This window comes from Triturus cristatus, chromosome 3_1 (assembly GCF_964204655.1).
Source record: "Triturus cristatus chromosome 3_1, aTriCri1.1, whole genome shotgun sequence".
Classification (NCBI taxonomy): domain Eukaryota; kingdom Metazoa; phylum Chordata; class Amphibia; order Caudata; family Salamandridae; genus Triturus; species Triturus cristatus.
This window is the reverse complement of record NC_140583.1, coordinates 643,399,535-643,425,708: the sequence shown is the minus strand read 5'-3', so window position 1 is coordinate 643,425,708 and position 26,174 is coordinate 643,399,535. Positions and strand designations below refer to the sequence as shown.

The 26,174-nt window shown below is 45.0% G+C and overlaps 1 protein-coding gene across 3 annotated transcripts in view; it reads right to left on the bottom strand.

Moving 5' to 3' along the window:
- INTS14 (integrator complex subunit 14) overlaps positions 1–26,174 on the bottom strand; it is a 157,091-nt gene that overhangs the window by 126,929 nt on the left and 3,988 nt on the right. For 2 of the 3 annotated variants that reach the window (XM_085644635.1, XM_085644633.1), the window contains exons 2-4: positions 15,214–15,557; positions 14,040–14,147; positions 11,006–11,161 (exon numbers count right to left, since the gene is read on the bottom strand). In XM_085644635.1, the coding sequence (XP_085500761.1) occupies positions 11,006–11,161; positions 14,040–14,147; positions 15,214–15,435 (486 nt within the window). In that variant the 5' untranslated portion in view covers positions 15,436–15,557. The remainder of the gene's footprint in view (positions 1–11,005; positions 11,162–14,039; positions 14,148–15,213; positions 15,558–26,174) is intronic. The other variant, XM_085644634.1, reaches the window with a different exon arrangement.

Sequence of the window (26,174 nt, the reverse complement as noted above, 5' to 3'; positions counted from 1 at the left end):
TGCACTATACCAGTGGTGAGGGTACAGGTGCATGAGCCCTGTACCCCTACAGTGTCTAAGCCAATTCTTAGACATTGTAAGTGCAGAACTGTCATTAAACGTATTTGGTGCTGGGATTTGTCACTATGAACTCCACAGCACCATGATGGTTTTACTGAAACATGGGAAGTTTGGTATCAAATCTCTCATCACATTAAACCCACATTGATATCACTGTGGGATTTAATGAAAAATGCACTCAGAGGACATCTTAGAGATGCCCCCTGAAAAATGACCTAACACTAGTGTCCAGGTTGAGTGGATGCTCGCCAGCTGCCACCACAGACATGTTTCTGGACCCCTGGGTCGCGAGACTGCTGCTCTCGGGGGTCTGAAACAATGCACATCCTGGGACAAGGTGCCAAAGTTTCAAAGGCTTGCCGCCTTTGTTAGCTTCCCCAAACCTTTGCTGCTTCCAGCAACTGGCCTCACCGCTTCTGACCACCACTTTGGGTGGGAGAATCGGTGGGAAATTCAAGTGAGGGAGGGAGGTGTGTCCACCTTTGCCAACCCCACCCCTCAGGTGGGGAAGGCGAGGTAAAGCACATCTCTAAGTCCCCACCATCTTGCAGATGGGGGACCCAGCCAACCAGAGTGAGGCATATGCCCTCCTCCCACTAGAGGGTGGCATAATAGGGGGTGTACCCACCCCAAGGAAGGAACTCATTGGTCCCAACCTTTACCTACCTATAACACCCCTAAACCTAGTATTTAGGGGCAGGCCTGAACCTTTCCTCCTCAGACAAGAAGAAGAGAAGAAGGACCAAAGAAGCGGTGCTGAAACTAAGAGGACGCCCACTGACTTGGCCCCAGCCCTAACTGCCGGTCCCCACCACGAACATGCTCCAGTGAAATCCGGGTGTGTCCTGCAGCCAGCAGCCTCAAGAATCCGAAGGACCTGCCCTGCCTTCAAAGCCAAAGACTTTGTCTTCTGTGAGGACCGGATTTGCTCACCAACAGAATCTGGCCCCAGCCAAAATCGCAAGCCTGCACCCGACGCCCACGGCCCGAGTTCAAGTGGCCCAACACCACCTGACCTGAGATTTCTGTCCTGGCTCGACTCTCCCAGAGAAGCCTCTTTCTGGAGGATCCCCCCGAACCGCGACCGGAGCTGGTAAGAAAACCCAACGCCTAAAGACGCCCCTGCACCTGCCGTCCCACAGCCTTGGGTGGCCATACCGATGGTGTTCCAGCATCCCCAGGCATCCCAACTTACCTCTCCAACTGGTGGTCACCTCCAGAAGATCTTCATTCCCGAGCCTGCAGTCTTTGTTGTAACCGGAGAATCCCAATTGAAAACAACAGGGAACCCGATGGCAAAACAGCAACCTGCACACAGCCGCCCCCGCAGGTGTACTTTGGGTGCTAACTAGGATCCCCCTTTGCCCCAAGCCTAACACCAGGGGCTTTGCTCCCACAAACCTTGTGGCCTGCTCGTGAGCAGCCACCAACCGAGGGCCCCTTATCCCCCACTGGATAACATTGGGCCTCTGCACCCGGCCGCCCTGGTGCCGCTGAGAGTGTTTCAAGTGTGCATCCTTGACCCTTGGTGAACCCTGGTTCTAACCCCAGAATACCAACTCCCACAAACAAGTTCTTACCTACAAACCGATACCTTCATTTTTCTCGGTGGGAATACATTTGACTTTTTTTTTCCTTGAAAATTGTTCTAAGTGTGGAACTGGTTTTGTGTGAGCACCGGAAAAACTGCAATTATCTAAACACGGCTTTACTTACCTTTTCTCTAGGAAATGTCCCATTGTGATATCTAGGCATATCACACGGAGTAGAAATAGTAATCCATAAAGTAATCTGAAAAGTATTCGAACAGAAGTTTTCACTGTATTCAAAACTATTACATACCTTTTCATTCAGCTTGCTTGTATTGTTCAATTTGCCTTGGAAAGTATCACTTAGACTAAACTGTGCCAGGCTTGCTTGGTTCTAGAAAATAAATATAACTAAAAAATATTTTTTATAAAAACAAATTGGTCTGAGTTCAGTCTTTTAGAGTGTGTGACATCATTTGCTGCCTGAGTGTGTACAACAAATCCTTAACACTACCCTCTGAAAGGCTCACTGCTCACCCACACTACCACAAATAGAGAGTAAGGTGCTATCTACTTTTACCTCTGCCTACCTCTGGTGTTCTATTGGACTCTGTATATACTATACCAAAATGAGGTATATTGTGCACAGAGCAAGCTTCCTACAGCTCCCGATCGAATATTATGCAGCTTTTAGCACGCACCTTTCCCCAAAACTCCTGGAGATCTTTAATAAAGCCAAACAGTTGAGGCAGCTGCCGCGCTCCCATCGAGAAGCACTGACTGTGGTTCTTCTCAAGCCCGGACGAGACCCCTAAATGTTTGTTCTTATTGCCCGTTGTCTCTCCTAAGTCTCGATTATAAACTGCTGGAGAAGGTAATGTCTAACATGCTGCTCCTTGTCATTAGGCTGCTGGTGCATGCGGATCAATCAGGCTTCTTACCCTGTGGATACTCCTTAATAAATATTCGCAGGCTGCTGTGTATGATGGAGATCACTCCACCCGGGGCTCAGGGACAGGCTGCGGCGTCATTGGATATCAAGAAGGCCTTCGATACCCCAGGGTGGGATCACCGACTGGCTGCCTTGGAGGGTAAGGGTAAAGGGCAGAGCTGTATAAAAACCGGATAGCGACGGTACGCACAGGCCTCACGATTTCCGATAGCTTTGACATTCAAAGAGGCACCAGGCAGGGATGCCCCCTGTCACCATTGATATTTACCCTGGCCATTAAATCTATGGCCTGTTGCGTGTGGCAGCAAGCACAACAATGGGGGGATATTGGAACAGCGGGTGAATCATTTTGTATCCCTCTAATGAGATGATGCACTGATAAATTTGCGGGATACACATTACGCTCCCCGCATTGATGTCACTGCTAGAGGAATTTGGTGAGGTGTCTGGCCTTAAGGTGAATTGGGCCAAGTTGTGCCTGTACCTACTGGCTCTAGTCCCTGAACCGGAACAGGGAACCATCACGAGCTGCAGACTGCAATGGGGTTACACTACATTTAAGTACCTGGGCGGGCATATATATATCATGATCTAGCCAACCTCAGGAAGGGTAAGGCTCTAGCCGTGGTTCGCAAGTCACTTCCTTTTTGAACATCTCTGCCACTGTCCCCGATAAGGCATGTGGGGATTTTTAAGATGCTGGGACTGCCTCTGTGGTTGTATTTTTTGCGGCCCTACTACTGTACCTCCCCAGATCCTCCTGCTGGTATCCGTATGGGGGTGGGCAGAAGGCGTGGGTCGCTTTTGGTGCTCCAGTGACCGCAACTGGAGGGAGGAATTGGTGCCCCCAACTGAGTGGTATTATGCAGCAGCACAGCTGCAATAGCCATGAGGTGGCTGAGCACGGAGGCCTGTTTGGAGAAGGCGGCCATTACCAGGATCCTTGGAGGGGTCCATATATATGTATATATATATACACACATGGATGTTCTTGACATACGGGGCCCGAATGAAAGGGGAGTCGCTTCAAATGAAGGCCGCCCGCTTGTGTTAGAACAGATATGTGAGGGGGAAGGGTCTTCAATCACCCTATTCCCCACTTATCCAGATATGGCAAATGCCGGACCTCCAGGAAGTGGCCCACCACTTCAACTTGGCGCAATGGATGGCAGCTGAGATAATAAGCATTGGCATAGCCAATAGGTCTTGCCTTTGGGACCTTATAGGTGTTTAGCCATGCAACACTTGATGTTGTTGCACCAAGGATATTCTGCTGGATAACTAAACACTTATAAGGTCCCAAAGGTGAGACTTATTGGTTATGCCAATGCTTGTTCTGGTTCATGTGGTAGCATCCCTCCATTGCTGATGGTCCTCCATGTCCTGCCGCAATAAGGCGGCCATGATGTCTTTTGTGTATGTAATACTAGGGTCAGGGACTGCCCAAGTAAGTGAGATATTCTACAATGCTGTAGGCAATCTGCACTGTGCTCAGCTACGATGCTAGGATGGCAACATTTAAGGCCATTCACCATGCCTCGTGGATTGGCTACAGATTTAAAAGTTAATGCTCAAAAACTCTGAACAGAATAAATGAGCGGAGGCTCAATCCTAACTAGGCGAACTTCCCATCATAACTTAACATGGAAATTCAACTGAAAATGCGTATATTAAAGAACTTGAACTAAGGGTGCTTGCTCAGCATGCGAGTAAGACACTGGCCCCTGCTGTTGGGAAAAAAATCTCAAGGAGGTGGAGGCATCGGAGAGCTGTGGAGTCCCATCTTTAGACACATAGCTAAAAAGTGTGTCATCTGGCCAGAGCCCAATCTCACCGCTGTTATGGGATGTGTGCACACATTAAATCTAAACACACACACAAAATATAGAAGGCACTTTGAGGTGACATCACAAGCCTCTGGCGTTGACAAAACATAGTAATTCCAATCAAACGAAGATATACAAATATTTTAAAAAAGCGAGTTGTTTCAGGTGTGCCAATATTGCAAGCACAGAAAAAAGACAATTATAGAAGGGTGACAGGGATGTTTTTGCTAGGGGTTCTGAATGAGATCTGTTACACAATGAGACATCCCATTTATTCAGAGCTTCCTATCTATAATGTTATGTATATCGGTTCCATACACATACACTATCATTTTGTAATTCAACGTAGTACAATTCTTGTAAATAAGGAATGACACGTCTATTTGGATCTATGTGGTTTCTCACAAGGGTGTACTACTTTATTTGTTTGTCACATTAAATTAAGAAAGGTCTTTGCTTTTCCTTTTTTATTGCAGATCTGCTAAATGCAGCTTGGCATGTGAACATGGTTATGTCACAGCAGTGGCAAACAGGTTTTGCTTTTCACTCTTGTGACATGTTTGTAGTCAATAACCGGATTTTGAAGAATATGGTCACAATAACGGACGGGTCTGGTGAAACCTATATATATATATATATATTAAAAATATGTTATTCATGAGACCTAGCAAAATGAGGATGCTACATGTTTGGTTAGGTTATTTGAGGTATACATCTGTAGCAATAACACGCCCTCTGATTACGGCCCACATTCTCATATTATTTAAGAGCAGCATAAAATGATAACAGCATGGCTTACTCCACATTTTCCATGATGGTTCACCTCAAACTTTTGAATATGGAAATTGTGACAACAAATAAAGAAGCTGGAAGGAGACCTTGTAAGTGGAGACTGTGGTATTACACAGAGGGCACAAGAATCCAGTGATCACACCATCTATTTTTCTCTTTTAAACACTGTTTGCACTCGGACAAAGAGATAGGCTTAAAAGAATTCCAAAGTTGCACTTGAAATCTAAGAAAGAAACTTAAGTAAACAGAAGTGCACAAGGCAGACATGCACAAGGAAGAAAAGATGCCCCTGTAGGACATTTATGCCCTGGCTTGACTTTTTTCATCAGCTGAAGGTAGGAGAAGCCAAGGTAGCTGCACTTAAAGAACATTAAAGTGTTTCCCATCTATGCCCATAACCTTTACAGGGAATCTCAACCTCGACGGCAGGCTGGGTCTCCGACATGCACTGCAAAGGCTGGAAACAGATTAGAGCAGAGAGATTGAGGCACAAATAACTGAAAGATAATTGTTTGCATAACTGTTGCTTATTTACAGGCGGGAGGAAGATCTGACACGGTACTGAACTGACATGGGAAGTTGAAAAACAAGGTCTCGATGGCATAGGGGGTAAGGTGTGCGGGAAAAGTCAGGATAGATAGCACAGAAAGAAAACAATTGTTTACCTTACAGAAAAGATTTATAAGGTTTAAAATCTAACCACATAAGTTAAAAGCAAAAGGACAACGAGAGTGAACGGGGTGGGTATTGGACAAGGAACTGAATAACATACAGAACATACATTGAACGAAGCTTATATTTTAGGCGTCTGTATAGGTAAAACGGTTTTCTCAAGTACAACAGATGCAAAATGTGCAGCCGCAGTGCACTTTCTTCACACACTTCAGAGCTGGTACAGCAAGGTAACACAAGTGCAGGCTAACACGGGCGCTTGTGAGGGCAGCCAGCTATTCTTTTCCCTCAATGGCGGATGTGAAAAGATGGACAAGTAAGGGGCGTCCCGCCAAATCCGCGCACAGCCCCGCTAATCCCAACTTGTTTGTCCGAATCTTGTCTGTGGACGCGATTTAACTCGGGATCGACTAATCGTGTGTGCTGCACTGAAGAGGTTCCTTTCTCGGAAAAGCAGTAAAAGGAAAGATTGAGAGAGATTTCAACAAGCACTGAAATACAAACGCGGCCCGCGGCCGCTAAAGTTAATTGTGAGAGGTGGAGCAGGAGGTGAGCCTGCGAGTGGTGTGCGTGCGCGTGCTAGGGAGAGCAGTCTGCTTTTTTTAAAAGCACATACTCATGCTTGTGACGCACAGCTGCGCACTCCCGCAAAGCGTATGCCGCCACAAGCACGAGTTTGTGCTTTGAAAAAGAGCTGCACGACGGCTTAAGGTCTCCTATGCAGCGCATGCACGCTGCGTAGGCGAGACCTAAAAATCATTGGGGGGGGGGGGGGAGCTTAACATGCAATCCAACACGTGGCACATAATACTTGGGGGACAGGTGGGGCGGAACCGCCCCAGTAATCGTCGATGCATGTCCTACTATCCTATAGGGACACAAGGCATGCCATCGCTGTCCTTTACAATGCAGCACAGTCCACTGCTCAAGAGGCGATGAATAGAGCTAGGGACAAGTGGAATACAGCCCTGCCACACTCACTGACAAACAATGGTTCCAGGCACTCCAACATGATAAGGGGAAGTCCCGCAACTCGCGATTCCATTTCACGCAGTTTAACTTTATACTCCAAACATACCTCACCATACACAGCATCAAGCACATGTTCCCCAGCCGCGTCCTCAGAATGTCACACATGCAGGACACTTGATGCCAGCTTTTATCATATGATCTGGGAGTGTACAGCATTGCAGTGCTCCTGGGAGGAGGTAACGGAAATCACAGCTGCAATTGTGGATCGTGTGTAGATTGTGTGCTGAGGATTCACCATAAAGTGAAAGAAGACAAATAAAGAAAAAGCCAGTTGACTCGCTTTCATGCTTTTTAAGCACCAAATTGCTAGGATGTTGAAACACCCACAGTCCCAGACACAAAAAGATGGCGGGGGATGCTCCTGACGTGCAGAGTAAGTAATGCTAACTGGGGTGTCTTAGAGGCAGGGACATAGCGGACAGCGGATGTTGGGAAGATTATATTCAGAAAATAGAAGCAGAAAATTATAACCAACCCCCTTGAGTCCAACTTATACACCCACTGACTGCTCCCCAGCATGGTGTGGACTGGCGCATTAAGGATAAACAAGGTTTATTTGTTGCTCCGGGGCTGCCTGGACTGGGAGACTCCTCAAGACCTATGCAACAGACATATGTGAGGAAAAAGTGGTTTTGGTGTGGGTGAACAGGCACATGATTCTGCATATCCTATTGAGACCCCTTGTTCCTCCCAGTACACAATTAGCTTCCTTCTCCCTCATGCTCGACACCCCAAGTGGGGGCCTGGGGGGACACCGTGAGGGTGAATAAATACAATCTACCCTCGATGCAAATGTTACAGCCATCCTTGCAAATAGATCTGTTCCATTGTCTCGGCATTGCCATGCCATGAATACTCTCCAAATATCTATCACCTAGGTCGTCCATTGCCGGTTGAAATATAATTAAAAGATTTGATGATTGCACTGTAAAAGTTGCAGTTTTGTATGTTTTCTAACAGTGCATTTTATTACTCAGAGGTCTTTTGGAGGTGGACATGTTTCTTTGAAAATTCCTACTGTGTACCACTGTTGTGACTTGTAATAAAACAATAATATATATATATTATTTCTTTTTTTTTAAATGATGGATAATGGAATATAGGAAGTGCAGGAAATTCAGGTTTATAAGAAAAGAACAGTAGCATGACATTTTACAGTTCAAGGAAAACTGTGAGGTATGTGCAAGTGTAAAAAAACATTGGGAACATTGTCCCTAAACTATTATTCATTCTCACACAAAAGGATTTTAAATTGTCTTTTTGCGCAGAACATTTCAGCTTAGTCAGTCAATTTCCTGATGCGGCTCTTCTGAATTATTTCTGGGGTCAAACGTGCTGACAATTCCATTGTAGGGTAAAAAAGTAATAGAAAAAACATTTGGAGTATGATGTGTGGGACACATGAACGGTATCAAAACTGGACTTAACGCCAAAGCTAAAATCCTAGCGAAACTATTGGTTTCCCGACTCGCCCCTATTATTACTTCACTCGTACACACGGCTCAGTACGGCTTTATGCCTGGCCGAAATACGGCCCTAAATATCCGCCGACTCCATAACGTGTTGGGCCGCAAACAAGTCATAGAAGAAGACCCTATTATACTGTCCTTGGATGCCAAAAAGGTGTTTGACTCGATCGAGTGGCCCTACCTCTTTGAGGTGCTAAGGCGCCTAGGGTTTGGCCCGAAATTCCTGGGCTGGATCAGGCTCCTATATACAGATCTTAAAGGCCAAATTAAAGTTAATAACCGCACATCAAGAATATTTCCATTGAAGAGGGGCACCAGACAGGGATGCCCTCTGTCTCCATTGATTTTCTCATTCATGCTGGAGCCGCTGGCGACGTGGGTCAGAGGGGATAAACTAATAAGAGGGATGAAATGGGCAGAGGGACAGGATATTCCTTTATGATGACGATATCCTGTTTTATCTTGCATCACCAACAGTCACTACATAGAATTTTAAATATCTTCACAAACTTTAGTAAATATTCAGGATACTCTATTAATTGGTCGAAATCAGTGATCTTCGCAATTCATAGGCCAGTCCCGAGGCTCCCACCGGGATGTGAGGTGGAGGTGGCGGAGGAGAGGTTCTGCTACATAGGTATCTATGTAACCCCGGATCCCAATATCTTCTAGACTAAAAATCTGGTGGTGCCCCTGAGCAGGTTGCAGAACGTCGTCAGGCATTGGAGGACTATGCCACTCTCCCTACTGGGCCGAGCCGCTCTCTTCAAAATGTTGGCGCTCCCCTGGTTCCTCTACATACTCCAAAACTGCACAAACAAAATACCAGAATCATAATTCAGACACATTGAGAGTGAATTCAGGACTTTGCTGTGGGATGGGAGGGAGCCCGCATCGCCCTGCATAAATTAACCATAAGTTGGTATGATGGGAATATCGCACTCCCCGATGTGCGCCTTTATTACTGGGCTTCACAATTGGTGGTGGTAAACTATTGGATATATCGCCCCCCGAGAGCCAGCCTATCACTTAGATAAGTACCAGATGGGGAGAGGGGGATACCTAGGGGCTCTATATTCCATGGTCAAGAGAGGCCGATATTTTGGCCCCACAGCCCAAACCATTGATAGCTGGCGCCAAGCTAATAAAAAAAAAACTTGGTTGGCTTGGCACCCTGACTCAGGTCACCCCGTTGGGGTCGGCTCAGTGACTCGGGACACTATGTAATCCTCCGGGGTTTGATAAATGGGACACCATAGGTATCTCCACCATTGGTCACCTATGGAAAAAAGGGAGAATGATACAATTCTCAGAACTGAAAAAGGAGTATGATCTGGCCCAGGGGGAGGTTTTCCGATACCTACAAATCAGTCATCCCCTGAGGGCTGAACTTCCTGGAACTGGGGATCTACCGTCATCCCCTGAGGGCTGAACTTCCTGGAACTGGGGATCTACCGGAGTCATACCCCCTTGAGGACAGACTACTTTCTAAACCCCTGCCTAAGAAAGCCACATTGCTGACTTATCGAAAGTTAACAACCTACCCGACCCACTCCAGAGCCTCCGCATAAAGTGGCAAGATGACGTAGGACCACTGGAGGACAAAGATTGGCAAACCGCACTAATGTCCCCGCGGGAGGCAGCTATCCCTCTTAGACTTGGCCTCATCCAACTATTTCGACCGAGGTGGGTGGGCTAAAGAGATGGATAAATGCATGCTCGCTGAAAAATAAGTTTTCAAATCTAGAGGTTGTCCCAAGAAATGGGACAAAAAGTGGGGCAAATGGAACACTTACCGGAGGGTTCTGTGTACCTCTCCCACCGCTGAGATGGAGCTAAAAGAGCGGCAATGGAACTGACACTTATAAGCGGTTGCATCTGGGTGAAAGCCCCTGTAGGAAATGTACTTCATCTCCTTCTGTGTTGAATGATGTAATTGAATACAGAATAATTGTGACATGTACTGTTTCTCTCAAACAATAAAAAAAATTTTTTTTTAAACTAGACTTATTATAATTGCCCCACTTACTCCTTAAATACTAATCTGCCTAGCTTAATAATGGGGAAAACAAGCAAATCCAAAGACTGAACCCCATTTGATGTCTGAAACAGATGAGCCTTCTAGAACAGTAGCTATTTTAATATTGTATTATTTCATGTTTGGTTTAATTGAATCATACTATATCACTAAAGAGTTTTGTAAAATTCCCATACTGCATGTAACATATCACATTGAGATCTTTCTTAATAAGATTGATTACAATTAAAATAACCAAATTATTCTCATTCCTTTTGCACTAAGGAAAATATTTTTGCATTTTGAAAACAAGTACAAAATAGAATGTTAATCCGCTATATCCATAACAATATATGAACGTTTGAATAAAGTAAATGCCTTTCAAATACAACTTCAGGGTTATTCTGTTTTTTCTTATGAGTTTTTACAATGGCACTGACTAGGACATATGCCCACTCTGCGCTAAATCTCAAAAATACTTCCTGATACTCAAAACCGAACATGAAACTCATGATTGTAAAAGAACATCAACTAGTTAATGACATACTGGTGCGAACATTTCTACAAGTTAATTATATAATGCAACGATTGAAAATGTACAACCCCTGGTTGAGTCAGTGATTTTTGTAACATTCAAAGTAGTGTTTCAATGTCACCTCTTCAAGGTTGGCCATGCACATGATGTACAACTTGGATGGGAAAGGGAATGGCAGCGGGAACCTGTTGCTGTCTGTTCTTTGGCTGAGTGTGGCTAGAGAGTGATGCAGGGAGCCTCGTCCAATACCCAGACAGCCATCAGTTACAAGAACAATCTAAAAAGAAATAAAAAATAAGTGAGTACATAGAAATATGTACTTTGTTATAGAACACTTGCCTAGTCAGCCCAAGAAATCAGCAGAAAATGTTTTTATTGCCTCACCCACCCGAAACGGACCAGAGAGGACAAAGATCACAGGATAACAAGAAGGAAAGCAGATCATCTCTATAGTGCTATCAAGGTCAGTCACAACCCTCCGCCGGAAAAAGATGAACTGTCACCTGAAAAAAACAATCAATTCGGGATTCATTGTAGTGATCAATTTAGAACTCGGAAGCACAGACCATCAATCCTAACATGGCTTTTCCAAGGCAAGCCTTTTCAATTTTAACCAAAGGATTATCCACTTAGAATGGTTGATAGACACAAAAAACATGGTTTGGTGAGCTGGATTGTCAGAAATATTCCCCCCTTCCTCAAATCTCTGTGCAGACAACTGCCTAAGTATAGGATAATGCCTGTAGATGTAGACTCCTACAACTGGTTTCCATAAGACACATCTTTTGGAAAAAGATAAGCACCATTACCTAACTGTACACAACATTCCACTGAAAGCACACAACCACACACCACATTACCTCACCATGCACACCTATTAATCACTTAGTCTGACACATTCACCTAGCAAAGGCTCACTCCTAGCCTGACAGCACATCTTTGCAAACCAACTCAAAATCCAGGTTACCAAGTGTGCTATAATACCACGAAAACTAGCGACAATGGTTGGCTGTAAAAGTGTCAAAAAAACAGACAAAATGGGGGGTACGGAATTAGGTGAGAGAGTGAACAATGTACTTGACAAACATGCTCGAATGCTGCATCTTTTAAAGTTGTACTTGACTCAAGTATTAAACATGCATTTGCAACGCAATAGGTCTCGGAGCTTACCTTTCAGGAGAGACAGGTCCTGGGCCAGTCAAGCAATAGCACTGAGGGCAGTCTCTTGCAACCCTGACAATGGGCATTACACGGACCTCCTTAAACACGGTAGCTATTGCATTCATTTGTAACATTAAACTTTAGAACCACGCTTTTGTGACCGCTCTGCAGCTGATGAGCTGATGAATGTCTTTGCAAGTGATATGGTAAAGTAGCTTTCACATACAACGTCTTTTTTAAAAGCTGATTATTCCCCTGTTTATTTTCGTTTTTGCAGTTATATCGTGCACACTTAGCCTAAGGGTGCTGGCGTGCTTTACCTGAGCACCTGTTATGTTGCACAAGGTCAGATTTATATATATATTTAAATGTTTTAATTTAATTAACTGATCTGCCCAGAATCACAGGATGTTCAGCAGATGCCAAAATTCGAACCAGTGTCTCCAGTTTTAAAGCTCGCATCTTTGGACTGACCCTCGTCTTTCTCAGGAGTTGGAAAGGGCCTGCTTGAGAAGTGCAATGCCAGGAGGCATCTGTGGGTGGCACAGTCTCTGTGATCTGTATTTACAGACACACAGCAATGATAGGGGAAGACCGGAATCCCACTCAAGCACAGTGGGATTGGTGTGTGTGAGGACACGGCATTTACAGCCTCCTGTCACAGAACGAAGAGCGTGGACTGCAAGAATCCTGCGCAGAAGAGGCCAGCTGGGTCTACCGGAGTGAGCTGATGCTGGCGCCTGCAGGTGGGATCTAACAAGAGCAGATTACCCGAACCTGATCACCTCCTTTTACATTACAGCAAGCTGCTTCTATGTACCCACCCTTTCCCAAAACGTCATATGGTGGGGTGAAGTCTGGTCTGTGAATCATATGGAACACACCACCACCCTGTGAAGACATGGGAAAGGGAGGGATGTAAAGCAGTGGAAATTAGCATGCAGCTCCAGGCAGTTACAGAGCTGAAAATCATGCTGCCCGGGGCGGCTTCAAAAAAGGGACACTCCTGTGCGTCATTTGGGGGTGAAGCCCAAAGTGCCCAGATGAAGCAAGTCCGGGCTGAAATGAAATAAACCCTTTGGTCTCGACAATGACTGGCACAAGCGCACCATGTGCTAGTGATAGTGCCTGCATGGCTGCCTGACCCTCGCATAACACGAGAGTCAGAATATGAAGCTAACAGAAAGGACAGGCACGTGTAATACGAAGTTGGATCTTCAAAGTTTTTTCATGCTGTAGGTGCCATCCTCACTGATAATTAAATAATCATAATACACAGTGTGCAATGTGATTATTTAATTATTCATGTGTATTGCACATAGAGCAAAAACATTGGTGGAGCGGAGCCCTAGCGTCCAAATCGAGTATCTGCACCTGTGACTCAGTGAGGGAAACCATAATAAACCCCCCCCCCCCACCACCCAAAAAAAAAAACTCTTAACTGAGGAGGTGGCTTATCATCCAAGGCTGCTGACTTTGGAGCAGGAGAACAGGGTTTGAGCCTTGCTGTAGGCAGTAATTATTATCTCCTGCCTGGTTCTCTTTATTAAAAATAAAGAAACAGAATCTCGGAGAAATGCTAGCAGCCATCAGTAACGCTGAAGTCGCTTCTCAGAGAAATCCGAGTACAAAGTGTCTTAGGTAGCAGCCGCCATTGCTGTCCTGTAAGGGCGGTGTACAATAATAAAGTAAGTAGTTCTCAGGATTGATAATGAAAGCTCGAGAGTTAGGGCACTACTAAAATAGCCAGTCCTCATGGGAGGTAACAACAGGAGACAGGGTGGTACTCGGGAGGGACTAACAAGCCTAATAACAAATGGGAAGTCAGTGTTTACCAAAGACAATGCCACCAGCCAATGAAAAATATGGGCGGGGCTTCCACTCCACTTCTAAAACATATCCTACTACAGCATGCCTCACAGAGCGAGCAACGCATGCGCTGCAACGCTAGGCTCGACCTAAAAATGAATCGTCTGCAGTTACTGGAATTTTACCTGACAAGGGACTACGCCTCCCCACTCCTGCTGTACCACGTTGCAGACTCCTGCCAGGGCTGCCTCCAGGCAGGTTTTATCATAGTCTTCCATGTTGTTTAAGGCTTCCTGGATGTTAAAAACAGATGTACTCATTAGCATGAACCAGACGTTTACAATGAAGCTGCAAAATACAATATAAATAGTACTCGAGTCCACTGGATGACATCCTGGTAATCTGTACATCATTCCTGTACTTACACATAAGAAGGGTTCCATTACAGCAATGCACCGACAAGGGGTAATACTCATTCCACAAGGAAGTATATTGATTTCGAATGTACAGTGAGGGGAAGCTCCTGCCAACTTATTAAAGAACAATGATGACATGTCACCGATACTCTTACGCCAGCTCAGTGCTATCACAGCCAGGCATGTAAATCTCACGGGGGTAAACCTACCTGTGACCACATCTTGCAGATTACTCGCTCTTGGCACCAACAGGGCAACCTGTGACATCAACACGGTATTGATGCAGAGGATTTCCAAAAACGTTTTAATATCCTATTTTTCCCTGGCACCTCAAAAAATTCAAAAAGCTTGGGAAGGGCACTTGTTGAAGTCCCCCTACCATAACACTAGCGCTAAGGTACTACTCTGAAGTACTGTCCTGCAGAAAAGTAAGCTGAAAGTGACAATGCCGATACAGAAATGTGCAAATATATCTTATTAAAGTTCATTCTTCTATTAATCTAGAGTGCTGAAGCTCAAACGTTGCAGCTATCACACACATCCGTTAATCTGATCACAAACTCCACGGCGACCACTGCTGCATACATAAATTATAGGACTTTTATTAAAAAGAGGACTGTCAATTGGGTTAAAGCCTCCTCAAATCTGTACACTGTGGATCTTTCTGTGCTATCTTTCCGGGATTTGTTTTAACAGTAACAAATGAATTTAGCACAAAATCAAATACAAACTTTGGAGCCATTGACTTGCTAGCCCTATTATTAAAACCTAGTGAAGGCACAGAGCAAGACACAAACACACAAGGCGGGAACATGGAATCAAAAAACTAACGTATGATTAGCAAAACAGAACTTAGCAAGAGCTTATTTTGGTCTCCACTCAAACGAATGGCTTTGAAATGAGACTGCACAATCAGTTTGAATGCGTGCTTTGCTTTTCGTACCTGCAGGGTGTTGTAATCTCTGGTGAAAGGGATCATCAGTTCCCAAAGTGAGGAAAATACTACCAGAGCTGTGAATTCAAGTTTATAATTAGTAGCCATGTGCTCAAAGAGCATGGTGAGTCCGTGGGCTGCCAGGTGTTTCCTCTGGTACTCCTCTGAACCCTCAATGGACACTGGCCGGGTCATCGACAGGGACACGTCCATCACTACAACAGTCGGCATCGTGGGTTCTTTGGTAAGATGTGTTAAAGCTGCACAACAGAAAACAATTTTTAAAGCTAGTCTGATGCTTCCAATGTAGAGCTCTCCAAATGGCTGTGTCCAATTTTCATGTCCATCTCCACCTATGCAACATAAATATTTATTTAATGTTATCGTCACAAGAGACCAAGAACAGAATTATTCGACTATGAATAATTTTCTCAATTTCAACATTTCTGTAATTTAGACCTAAAACCCTGAGCACTTTATATAGAAGTTATTTTAAAATATTAAAGAATCGTATAGAAAAAAATGACAAGAACAAACTAAAGGTTACAAATATTAAACATTCCTAAGCATGGCCTGATATTGTACTGTTCAGAGCAACAGATATTTACTAGGGAGAATTGCTTATTCGTAAGTGCCAGTAAGCAAGAAAGGGTCTCAGTGGAAGCAACACTGCGAGACAGTCATCCTAACACCACTCTAACATACCGGGCATCCAACATGCTGTGGCTCATCTTACTAAGGGCTTGAAGAAGTATAACCATGTCACCTACACACTGAAGAAATTACATTGGCTGCCTCTTCAGGCCATCATAATCTTTAAAATCAATTTCAGAATCAGCTTTCGTGGCCAAACAACCATCTAAACTAGGTAGACAGCACCATTGAAGGAGCCATGGCACAAGATAAATATTGAACGGAATGCAAGAAGTTCAAGATAAGAAAGTAGGCTTTCTTCATCATCAAACAACCCTACTGACATGAGAACTACGCCTACCCTCAAACATTTCTAAGAGAAACTTTATACATTTCTTTAAGGAGCTTTATTTATTATAGTTGTCCTGCTAATGTAGTGTGAATCAGGCTCACTAGAGTAGCACAGCGATTTACATAGAACAGGTAAGGGTGAACAAAAATGTTTAACTGTACAGTGTAAACACAATGACAATTAAAACATAACTCAAGTTTGCTTTATTGGGAAAAATATGGCTACAGAGGGGAGAAAAAAAATATATTACTGTTGCTGTATGACGAATTACAAGATTAGAAGGAAGGCACATTTTGTTTGATAGTTCTAGTTTTGAACGAATGGGTTTCCAGACAAAGAAATTCACCACTTCAGTGTGCAGGATCCACCTGAGATGGTTACATACTGGTCAGGGTATAGTACTGATGGCAGCTGTTAAAACATGTCAGGTGTATTTCAAATACATCGGACAGCAAGGTGTTGGCGTAATAGATTCTTGGCAATACCAGAAATTGAACAACGGTTTAAAATGTTCAATTTAGAGAAGGGGCTTAATGCCCCAGAATAGTCTGATTTGGAAATGTGCCCCTTTTGCTAATCCATATATGAATGCAAGCAGACTGTTTTTTATTTGGGGTAAATCACAAGGATTTGCACCATTTACAACGGACGTTCTGTGGTCCAGTCGCATCCTTTTATTCAGCCAAGCTTGTAATTGGATGGTACAGTGTATGTTGGGGGGGGGGGGGGGGGGGGAGGGGACACAAGAGTAGATCGAATGACATTTGTTTGAGGAATCACCCTGCGATGAGGTACCGTCTATAGATAGTCTAGAGTTTTCGCAAGAGATGCTCTAGCTTGAGGAGAGGACATTTTCATGTATAGCTGGGTGTCATCGGAGTATAAGTAAAACAAGAAGTTTGATTGTCTTCTGAGGGGTTCCACATTAAGGATCACCATCCAAGCACGCCTCAGGTGTATTTTGAACTATACTCACATAAATTATACTTTCTAGCAATAAAGGAGTCCTGGCCAAAGGATGGTAATGGTCCTACAATGGCACTGGCAAGGCAGGCGGGACAGACTATCCCTGCCTGAGGGGCAGTCGGGGTTCAGTCACCAATGATTCCATTAAGGTCCAAACCCTGCTAGTATTAGAGGGTAGATCCTTTAAAGTAATGACAATTAAGTACGAGATCTCCCCAACTAACTTAATAACAATTACCAGTGTGTCCCATTTTCCAGGGTAAAATGGAGAAATTCTTTAAATGCTAGCCATCTTCTTCGTGCCCGATAGTCTACGCGATTTTAGCACTATCGTGGAATTAGATATTAACCTGGATTCTAAAGCATTATTAAATGTTATAGCAGTGTTAGGGCTTACCCAGAAGGTACCCTACATACAAACGGAGATAAACCTTATATTTTGTTTTTCCAGATGAGGAAGCTCGCATCGCTCTTGCACCAAATGCTATGCCTTGGGCTCTACAAAAAAAAAAATCTGTTTTGCCACCCACTATCTCAAGCTTGAGTCCCTGGTGGATAGAGAACTCTTCGGCCCACCACCAGGTACCCAGAGCTTGTTCTGAAACCAATACAATGCTATTACAAATTCTGTAGATACTTCTATGCCTGGGCATTAGCTTATTGTATTGGAAATTGCAGGAATTATTGGCTCCACGGTTACTCTTCTAAATAACATAAATGAGTTTGAGCCAGGCTCTGGGATAACATAAGTAAGTAATCCATCCACACTTGACACAAGCATTGGCAAAGCCACTAGGTTTTGGCAATCCGGGAGCTATTGGCGTTGTCAATTACAATGTCTTTTAGCCATGTGTTATGGGGTGGAGTAGATGTATGTGGTGTGCAGTGGAATTATATGGGTTGGATTAAAATTGTTTGTGGAATTGTGTGGCGTGTAATTGTGTGGTGTTGAGTGGAGTTATGTGAAGTGGAATTATGTGCATAGCAATTATATAGTCTAGAGTGTACTGGAATTATGTGGAGTGGGGCTGTGTCACGAAGTGTAATTATGTGGAGTGGTATAGGGTTTTGTGGGGTATCATGTAGAGGAGTGGAATTATGTGGCGTGGTGCTGAATTTTGTGGCATGATGTGGAGTGTATTTATGTGGATTGTTACGTGGCAGAGTAGATTTATCGGGTATGCATTTATGTGGTATTGAGTAGAGCGTAATTAAGTGGAGTAGAATTATGTGGCGATGAGTGGTAAGTGGAGTGCAATTATGTTGCGTGGTGTGGGATTACGTGGCGGTGAATTGTGAGGTGTGGAATTGTTGGCATGGTGTGGAGTTGTGGCATGCTGCAAAGATGGATTTCGTGGAGTATAATGATCTGTTTTGGCATTGAGTGAATATATGTGGAGTGTAAATATGTGGCGTGAAATGTAATTATGTAGGTTGGAGTGGAATTATGTGTAGTGGAATTATCTGGAGTAGAAATGTGTTGCGTGGAGTGTAATTGTATGGTTTGGAGTGGAATTATGTACCGTGGAGTGGCATTATGTGAAGTTTCTGTCTCTCCTGCAATGACATGCATTGATAAACTAGGAGAAAGAATAGGAGAGCGACAATGGAGTCAGCAAATGGAGGCCTATGGGCAGGCTGAAGCTCACAAAGTATACAGGTCTATTTGAGACAGCGCATATGCCGTCTAGAGCCGAGACTTTAAAAAGTGCATTTATCCTGGCAGAGGTATGTAATGTCCATCAAATTTGCAAGCTACTGTACTTTGGCAAACAGCTGGAGTCAACAACAACTGAAGGCCTTTCTGGAGGATTAATTGCAAGCTTTAGTCTGGGCAGATTTCCAAAACCTGTTCTGCTAACCTTGAACAAAGGACTTCACCAGGTAGCAGATGAGGCAGTTGTCTCGTACTGCTAAACAACTTGACTGACATAAGAGGTAGCGCAAGAGTTCTGAACTGCCTCTCTCCTTTCACACATCATAGCCTCCAGCAATTCACATTCAATACACTCTGCTCAGTCCCCCGAATCCTGTGGTAGCTCCCATGGGTTCAGCATGGCTATATTGCACCATTTGTTTAGCTTCGATGTCACTCAATTAGCTAAACTTCTCTCGAACTTTGATTTGCATTTTTTAACATATGCAGATTATATATCGTGTTTTTTTTTTTAACTCATTGATGTACAATGCTACAACATAAGTCATGCTTAACTCCTGTATGTATGCAAATGCCAATTAGATTTCTTTGAACTTTCTGAAAGTTAATGGCATTACGATAGAGGTTGCTATATGCCATACCAAAGATCAGTGAACCCCAGATTTACGACCAGAAATCCTCGGGCTGTGCCCTCCACTGATCCAGGAATTTGGGCATTGTGGTTGATGAAAATCTGTGCCTTACCTCTCAAGTTGGGGAGGTCATAACTATAAATCCTACAAAGTATTCTGTCTTTCTTGAAAATAAAGCAAATGTAGGAGGAGGAGCAATAATCCCAAATAATATAGATTACCTTGGACTTCAAAAGGCCATGCTGAGCCAGTCCTTAGAGAATACTTCCATTAAGTCTACTGACAAACAAAAAGGTTTAATGCTCATGCAGCTTCACATGAGGCATTCCTATCATATCAAAGGCTTGTGCGCTGTAAACAAGCAGCCCCTTGACTGGACCAGATTTCGTTATCAATACACTTCACAACTTTATGCCCATCTGAAACCTTGGTTCAGACAACTGCTTCCTGCACATTTGCCCACTTCAAAAACACACAAAACTTGACTTGAAGAGGAGTTATCCAAATTCAAGCACCTCTCCTCTGGAATTCCCGTCCTCTTAATCTTTGCTAACAGAACAATTATTTCAGATTTAGGAACATGTTAAGGATCTGGTTGTTTACATGGTAGCATATAGGTTATTTTCAAAGATCTAAGTTGTCTAGCCCTATGAAGCACCTGCATATGTCTATATGCTACAACAATACATACATACATAATATTAAGTTTCATATGTCTTTCTAACTCTACAAAAGAAAGTAAAAAAATACAGATAGGCCCCCAATGGGTGAACTCCACACAGCATAATTCAAATGCTTTTCATAAATCTACATTTGAAGTAAAAAAGGAATTCCAGTAAATTATGGACTTTGAGTTTCAGGACTTGTGTGCTTTTCTAATTTTAACATCCCATCCTGGAAGTTTTCTGTGAATTTTCATGGTTTTATAATGGAAATATACATGCAGTTTGTTTTAAGGAGTGCTGCTACTGTACTGTAGTGACAATTATAAGTCAAGTAAATCACTGTAAATAACCTTATATGACAAGAGTGCTACGTTTGTGTACTTTTGCAAAATACAGTTTTACCATTCCAAATGCATACACGGATTGGAAAAAGCTGTCAAGGTGTTGAAAACTTGTTGTTGTTCTCTTTTGCCATTTTTGTATTACAAGAGCCATATATAGTCCCATAGAGGTCTAAATGGGAAATCAACTATTATGGAACACCCTGTAACTTCCCTGATAGTGAAGACCACTCAAGCTCCCAAAGCAATTTGTAACGGAATAAAAATGTGTTATGGAAGTTTTGAAACAACTCCATCAAAAATGGTCAATTACTTTGCGGCAAAAAATTGCCAGTATTGATTAGCTGTGTCAAGGATTACTGGCTCTAGAGCAGGGCTGTGAGGCGCAAAGAGTATTCATTGTTCATACCCTGAAGGGCACTGAGCAGGACTGAATGTACTGCAGGCCGTATTGATAACCAAGAACCACTGCATGTAGCATGAACTCAGGCCAGGACCATGTGTATTATTAACAACATAAAGCACAAAAAGCATTACCGATTGGACTTACCCCTTCAAACTATTGGAGGCCGTGAATCTGGGCCCTCGGTTTTAGCCTATACGATGCTGCTGTATACGGACCTCACTGTATCGGTTCGTGCCGCAGGACAATGCTCTGCTCACTTTCCCATCCGCCATGGCACGAGGCAGGGCTGCCCTCTGTCCCCTCTTCGGTTTACCCTTGCAATAGAGCAACTGGCGGCATGGATGTGTCAGGACCCGGCGATTCAGGGGATGGACTGGACACAGGAGCAATGCGATAGAATAGCACTGTATGCGGATGGCGCCCTTTTTTTTTTTTTTTTTTTTTTTTTTTTATGACTGATCCATGGTTCTCGGGACCACGAGTCCTTCAAATTCTTCGGGTTTTTGGCGAAACCACTGGGCGGTGTACCAACCCATCCAAATCCACTCTTTTTCCCATTTGCGGGGACCAGCGGAACCAGGCTTGGGCCTCGGAACTGCGCATCGCAGATACTGGCTTCAAATATTTGGGGGTATTCATCTCGCCATGTCCTATAGTCTCTTGGACGCATAATATTGCCCCGTTGCTCCCAGCTATCCGTAATGAGGAGACGGTCTGGTCCCAGCTCCCTTTGTCTCTTTATGGTAGGTCCGCTAATTTCAAGATGGTGTCCCTACCGCGCCTTCTATACCGGCTTCAAAACTTTCCGTACCCCCATCCCTCCGTCATGGTTCACACAGATTAACGCTCTTTTGAACAGATTGCTCTGACAGGGAGGAGCGATTCGTGTGGTGCTATCCTCGTGTAAGCAATCTACCTACTGCGGGGGCATTGCTGCGGCAGATGTCCAGGAATATTATTCCGCCTCACAGCTCTTGGTGATCAACGAGTGGTGGTATGGGTCACAGTTGGCCTTTGCCTACGCAGTCGAACGGATCGCTTTGTCCGGAACCCCTTTAATACATCGCCTGTATAGTAATACGTTCCTGGCCACCCTGCCACCGGCATGCGAGACGGTCATACGAATCTGGCGGCGGACGGTTTGATCCATGGGCTGGTGGGGTACTTACCCGCTCCACTCCCCTATGGCACGGCACCTTTCTCCGCCTGTCGCAGTGCTCTGCGGTTTCCGCAAATGGGACCTCATCGGGATCTCCATGCTTGGGGATGTCATGAGGGGCACCACCCTCAAATCATTTCAGGGGTTGAAGTCGGATTTTGGCCTTCATAAATCACAGTTTCATCGTTATCTACAACTGCAGCATGCCCTTGCTCCCCAGCTACGTCGTCTGGAGGCTATGCCTGAATTCCATCCGCTAGAGGGGCGCCTACTGATGGGGGACATTGGGGACCACAAAATTAGGCGAACATATCAGACACTTAATACTCACACTAGGACAACGATCCTTAAAACTAGAACAGCATGGGAGGCTGATCTACCAGCCCTCACAGATGAAAACTGGGCCAAAGCCTTGGCTAGTCCTCGTTACTCGGCGGTGTCTGCAAGATATAGGCTCATTCAGTTCAAGTACCTCCACCGGGTGTATTACACTCGCTATAGGCTGTGGAAAATGGGTGCGATTCAGTCCCCTATGTGCCTCTGCTGTAGCTCAGAGGAGGGCTCCTTCTTGCATACAGTGTGGAGTTGTAGGGAGATACAGTCGTTCTGGACCAGTGTGGTGTCCTGTCTAGGTCGGGTCCTGGCGTGGACTGTCCCACTGGATCCTAGACTGGTACTCTTACATGGCACAGACGACACTGGCGGGAACCGCTATGAACAGCACCTGTTATTTCTTGGCCTTACCGTAGCCAAACGTGACATAGCGCAGCACTGGAAAGACCCCTTTCCGCCCAGTGTGTGCAATTGGAAAAAGGCCTTGGACAGGTGTATGACGGCTGAACTGTTGGTGTTTCAGGTAGGGGGTGCCCTCAGAAGCACGGGATGATTGGGCCCGTTGAGCCACATACAGAGGTATAGATCTCCCCCATTATCATAACCTGCCTCCCATGACCCCATTGAACGATAGGTGGTTCGCAACTCCCCTGTGTAGTGTGTGGTTTCTGTGACTGGACAAGGATATGTATTGTATGTGTAATAATGCACAAAGGTGTTTGGTGCAGTTTGTATTTTGTTGGGTTGTTTATTTTGCAGGCCATGTGGCTATTACATACGTACTATACCTTTTGCATTTTGTATGTCTTATTCATGCTGGGCTTCGCCCTATTGGTACATAAAAAACGTAATAAAAATCTATTGTGAAAAGAAAAAAAAAAACATTACTGATAACCAACACCACATACAGCAGTAGTCGTGTACTGCAATTCTAGACACAAAAGCATACGCAAAAGCAGAATTCAGTACTAATACCATGGAGTACCTTGCACAGTACTGATACCAACATATTGCGCATAGTACTTAAAACTTGTATTGTTCATACAGAGCAATATAATATGAAACACTTTTCATAACTGACTGAACTATGTATCTTTTTAATACTACTGATCTGAATACAGCTCTTATGTCCTATTGTTCTATGTCGAATATAAATACCCTACAGCAGGGCACACAGTAGCAATACGGACCTTCTGATCAGGAAACTGCTCTCCCCTTGCGCAGCTCCGTCATGAGTGCCTCTGCCCCTTGCACCACCTCTGACCGCTGTTCGATGCCCCTGAGCCGCACTCCGCTCCTGTCTCCTTTTTTGCCTGCTTCCTCAGTTTGCCTGTTTCCATTTTTTCCCCCTCCCTCTGTTGCCAGTTTCCCTTATTTTTCCTCCTTTTTAGCCTCTTATCCTTATTTTTGCCCCGTTTTCTCCCGTCGCTGCTGCTCCTGCGGACCCTCCCCCTCCTGCGTGCTCCCGCCTCCCAGCTGTCCCGACCCCTGCTTAATAGCGGCCGCAATGCGGTCGCACCGCTGGCACGCCAAAGGTAAGCCCGTCTGCACCCGTTGCGACCCGACCAGCACCAGGGACCCTGGTCCTCCGACCTGCCTGTGCTACTGCTTCTCGGATCTCTACGCACTCAACACCAGCAAGAACAACAACTGCAAGCTTTCTTCACCTATTGACACCCATGGACCTTTCACCTGCCGTCACACGTTCTCCTTCGGAGAATACAAGGACCCACCTCCAGCAACAACTCCACCGCACCCCAAACCCTGCAATGCATCCTCCCCAACGTCCGCTTCCTCCGCAGACACGCCGCGGAAATCTGGGACCTCCTCAACAGCACCACCCCGGACGTCACCTTCATTACAGAAACCTGAACGAACGCCATCTCAGGACTTGACATTACGATCGCCATCCCCGAAGGCTACAAGATCACCCGGAAGGAGCGCCTCAACCGCCCCGGAGGAGGCATCGCCATCGCTCACAAGCCCAACCTCCAACTGAACACCTACACCGACGGTCCCACAGAACTGATGGAACTCCTCCACTTCAAGATACAGACCAACCCGACCACCCCCCTCCGAGGCACCCTTATCTACAGACCCCCTCCGGACCCGGTTATGTTAAAAAAAATCTTGTAAAGCGCATGTTCACTAATCGGTTTCATGGCGCTGCTCTAGGAGGTGCCGAAACCCTGTTGAATTACTCGTATGCTTGTCTAAACAGCCAAGTCTTGAGACGTTTCCTGAAGCTCAGGAGGTCGGTGCAGGATCTAATTTCGGAGGGAAGGGAATTCCAGTATCTGGGTGCCAGTATTGCAAACCTACAGCCGCCATGACGCCTCAGCTTGAAGGAGGGTATTGTCAGGAGGTGCATATGGGCAGAGCACAGGTTGCGCGAGGGTATGTGCCTTTGAATAAGGCTATCGATGAATTTGGGGCTCCTGCCATTCAAGGATTTAAAAATAAAGCAGCCTACCATAAAGGCACATCGCTGTAGGATGGGGAGCCAGTTCAGCCTCCTCATGAGAGGGGCGACATGTTGCCACCAAGTTTGCTGAAAGATCAGTCTAGCCGCCTGGTTCTGCACCAGTTGTAATTGTTTGGTTAAATATAGTGGGATGCCAAAGTATAGAGTGTTGGCATAGTCTCACATGACCATTGCTAGAACAATCTATCAGTGCTTCCTGAGTGAGAAATCTGCTGATCTTTCTTATCTTCCTTAACTGGAAGAAGCAAATTGAAATTACTGAACCAATTTGAGCCTTCATTTTAAGGTCACTATTAATTGTTACCCCAAGACTTTTAGAAGGGGGGATGGGGTGGGGGAGGACCTCAGTTCAGTTGGATTATGGGTGTCCCCCGTTAGGACCAGTTCAGTCTCGTCTGGGTTGAGTTTTAGATGGTTGCCGTCCATACAGCGGCAGATGTACAGCATAGTAATCTGAAATTCGAAGACTGATTCAGAAGAGTTGCCGATGGTGAACATTAGTTAAAGGTCATCTGCATAGTTGAAGGTGCACACCTTTCTCTCTTTCAAGGACCAGATCAAAGGGAGGAGGTAGAGGTTAAACAGATGAGGGGATAGTGAAGAGCACTACAGGACTCCACATGTGGTACTTATCTTTGGTGCCGTGAACTGTGCTAAGCGGACCGACTGGGAGCGGTCTTCCAGCAATGAACTAATCCAGCTGAGAGCCGATACCTGCATCCCTGACACGGTCGACCAAGATGTCATGGTCGACCGTGTCAAAAGCTGCAGAGAGATCCAGCAGTACCAAAGCCTGCGGGGAGCCTCTGTCGGCCTTCTCCTGGAGAGAGTGTAGCACTGTCAATATCACAGCCTCTGTTGAGTGTGCAGGGCGGAACCATGCTTGATGAGGGTCAAGATATTCGGACTGTTCAATGAAAGCGGAGAAGCATTTAGACATGTGAGCTTACAATACCTTGGCCAAGTATGGGAGCAAGGAGATTGGACGATAATTTGTCCGAATCTGGGGATCAGCCCCTGGTTTCTTCAAGAGGGGGATAAGAATTGCCTCTTTAAAGGCCCTTGGGACACATCCCTGAGATAGTGACTCATTCAAGAGGGAGAAGGATGGCCCAGGGAGGGCAGTGAAAGCTTCTTTTAAAATGTGAGGTGGACAGCAGTCCCAGGGTGATCCAGATTTTACCTTGGACAATAGGTCCAGGAATGCCTTTTTACTTATTGCCTGGAATTGTTCGAGAGAGCAAGGGATTTTCTGTGTTATAGGAAATACCTCATGCACCTTTCTTTGACATCAACACCCCGCAAGCTATCACTTTCACCAACTACACCTTGATGGGAGAC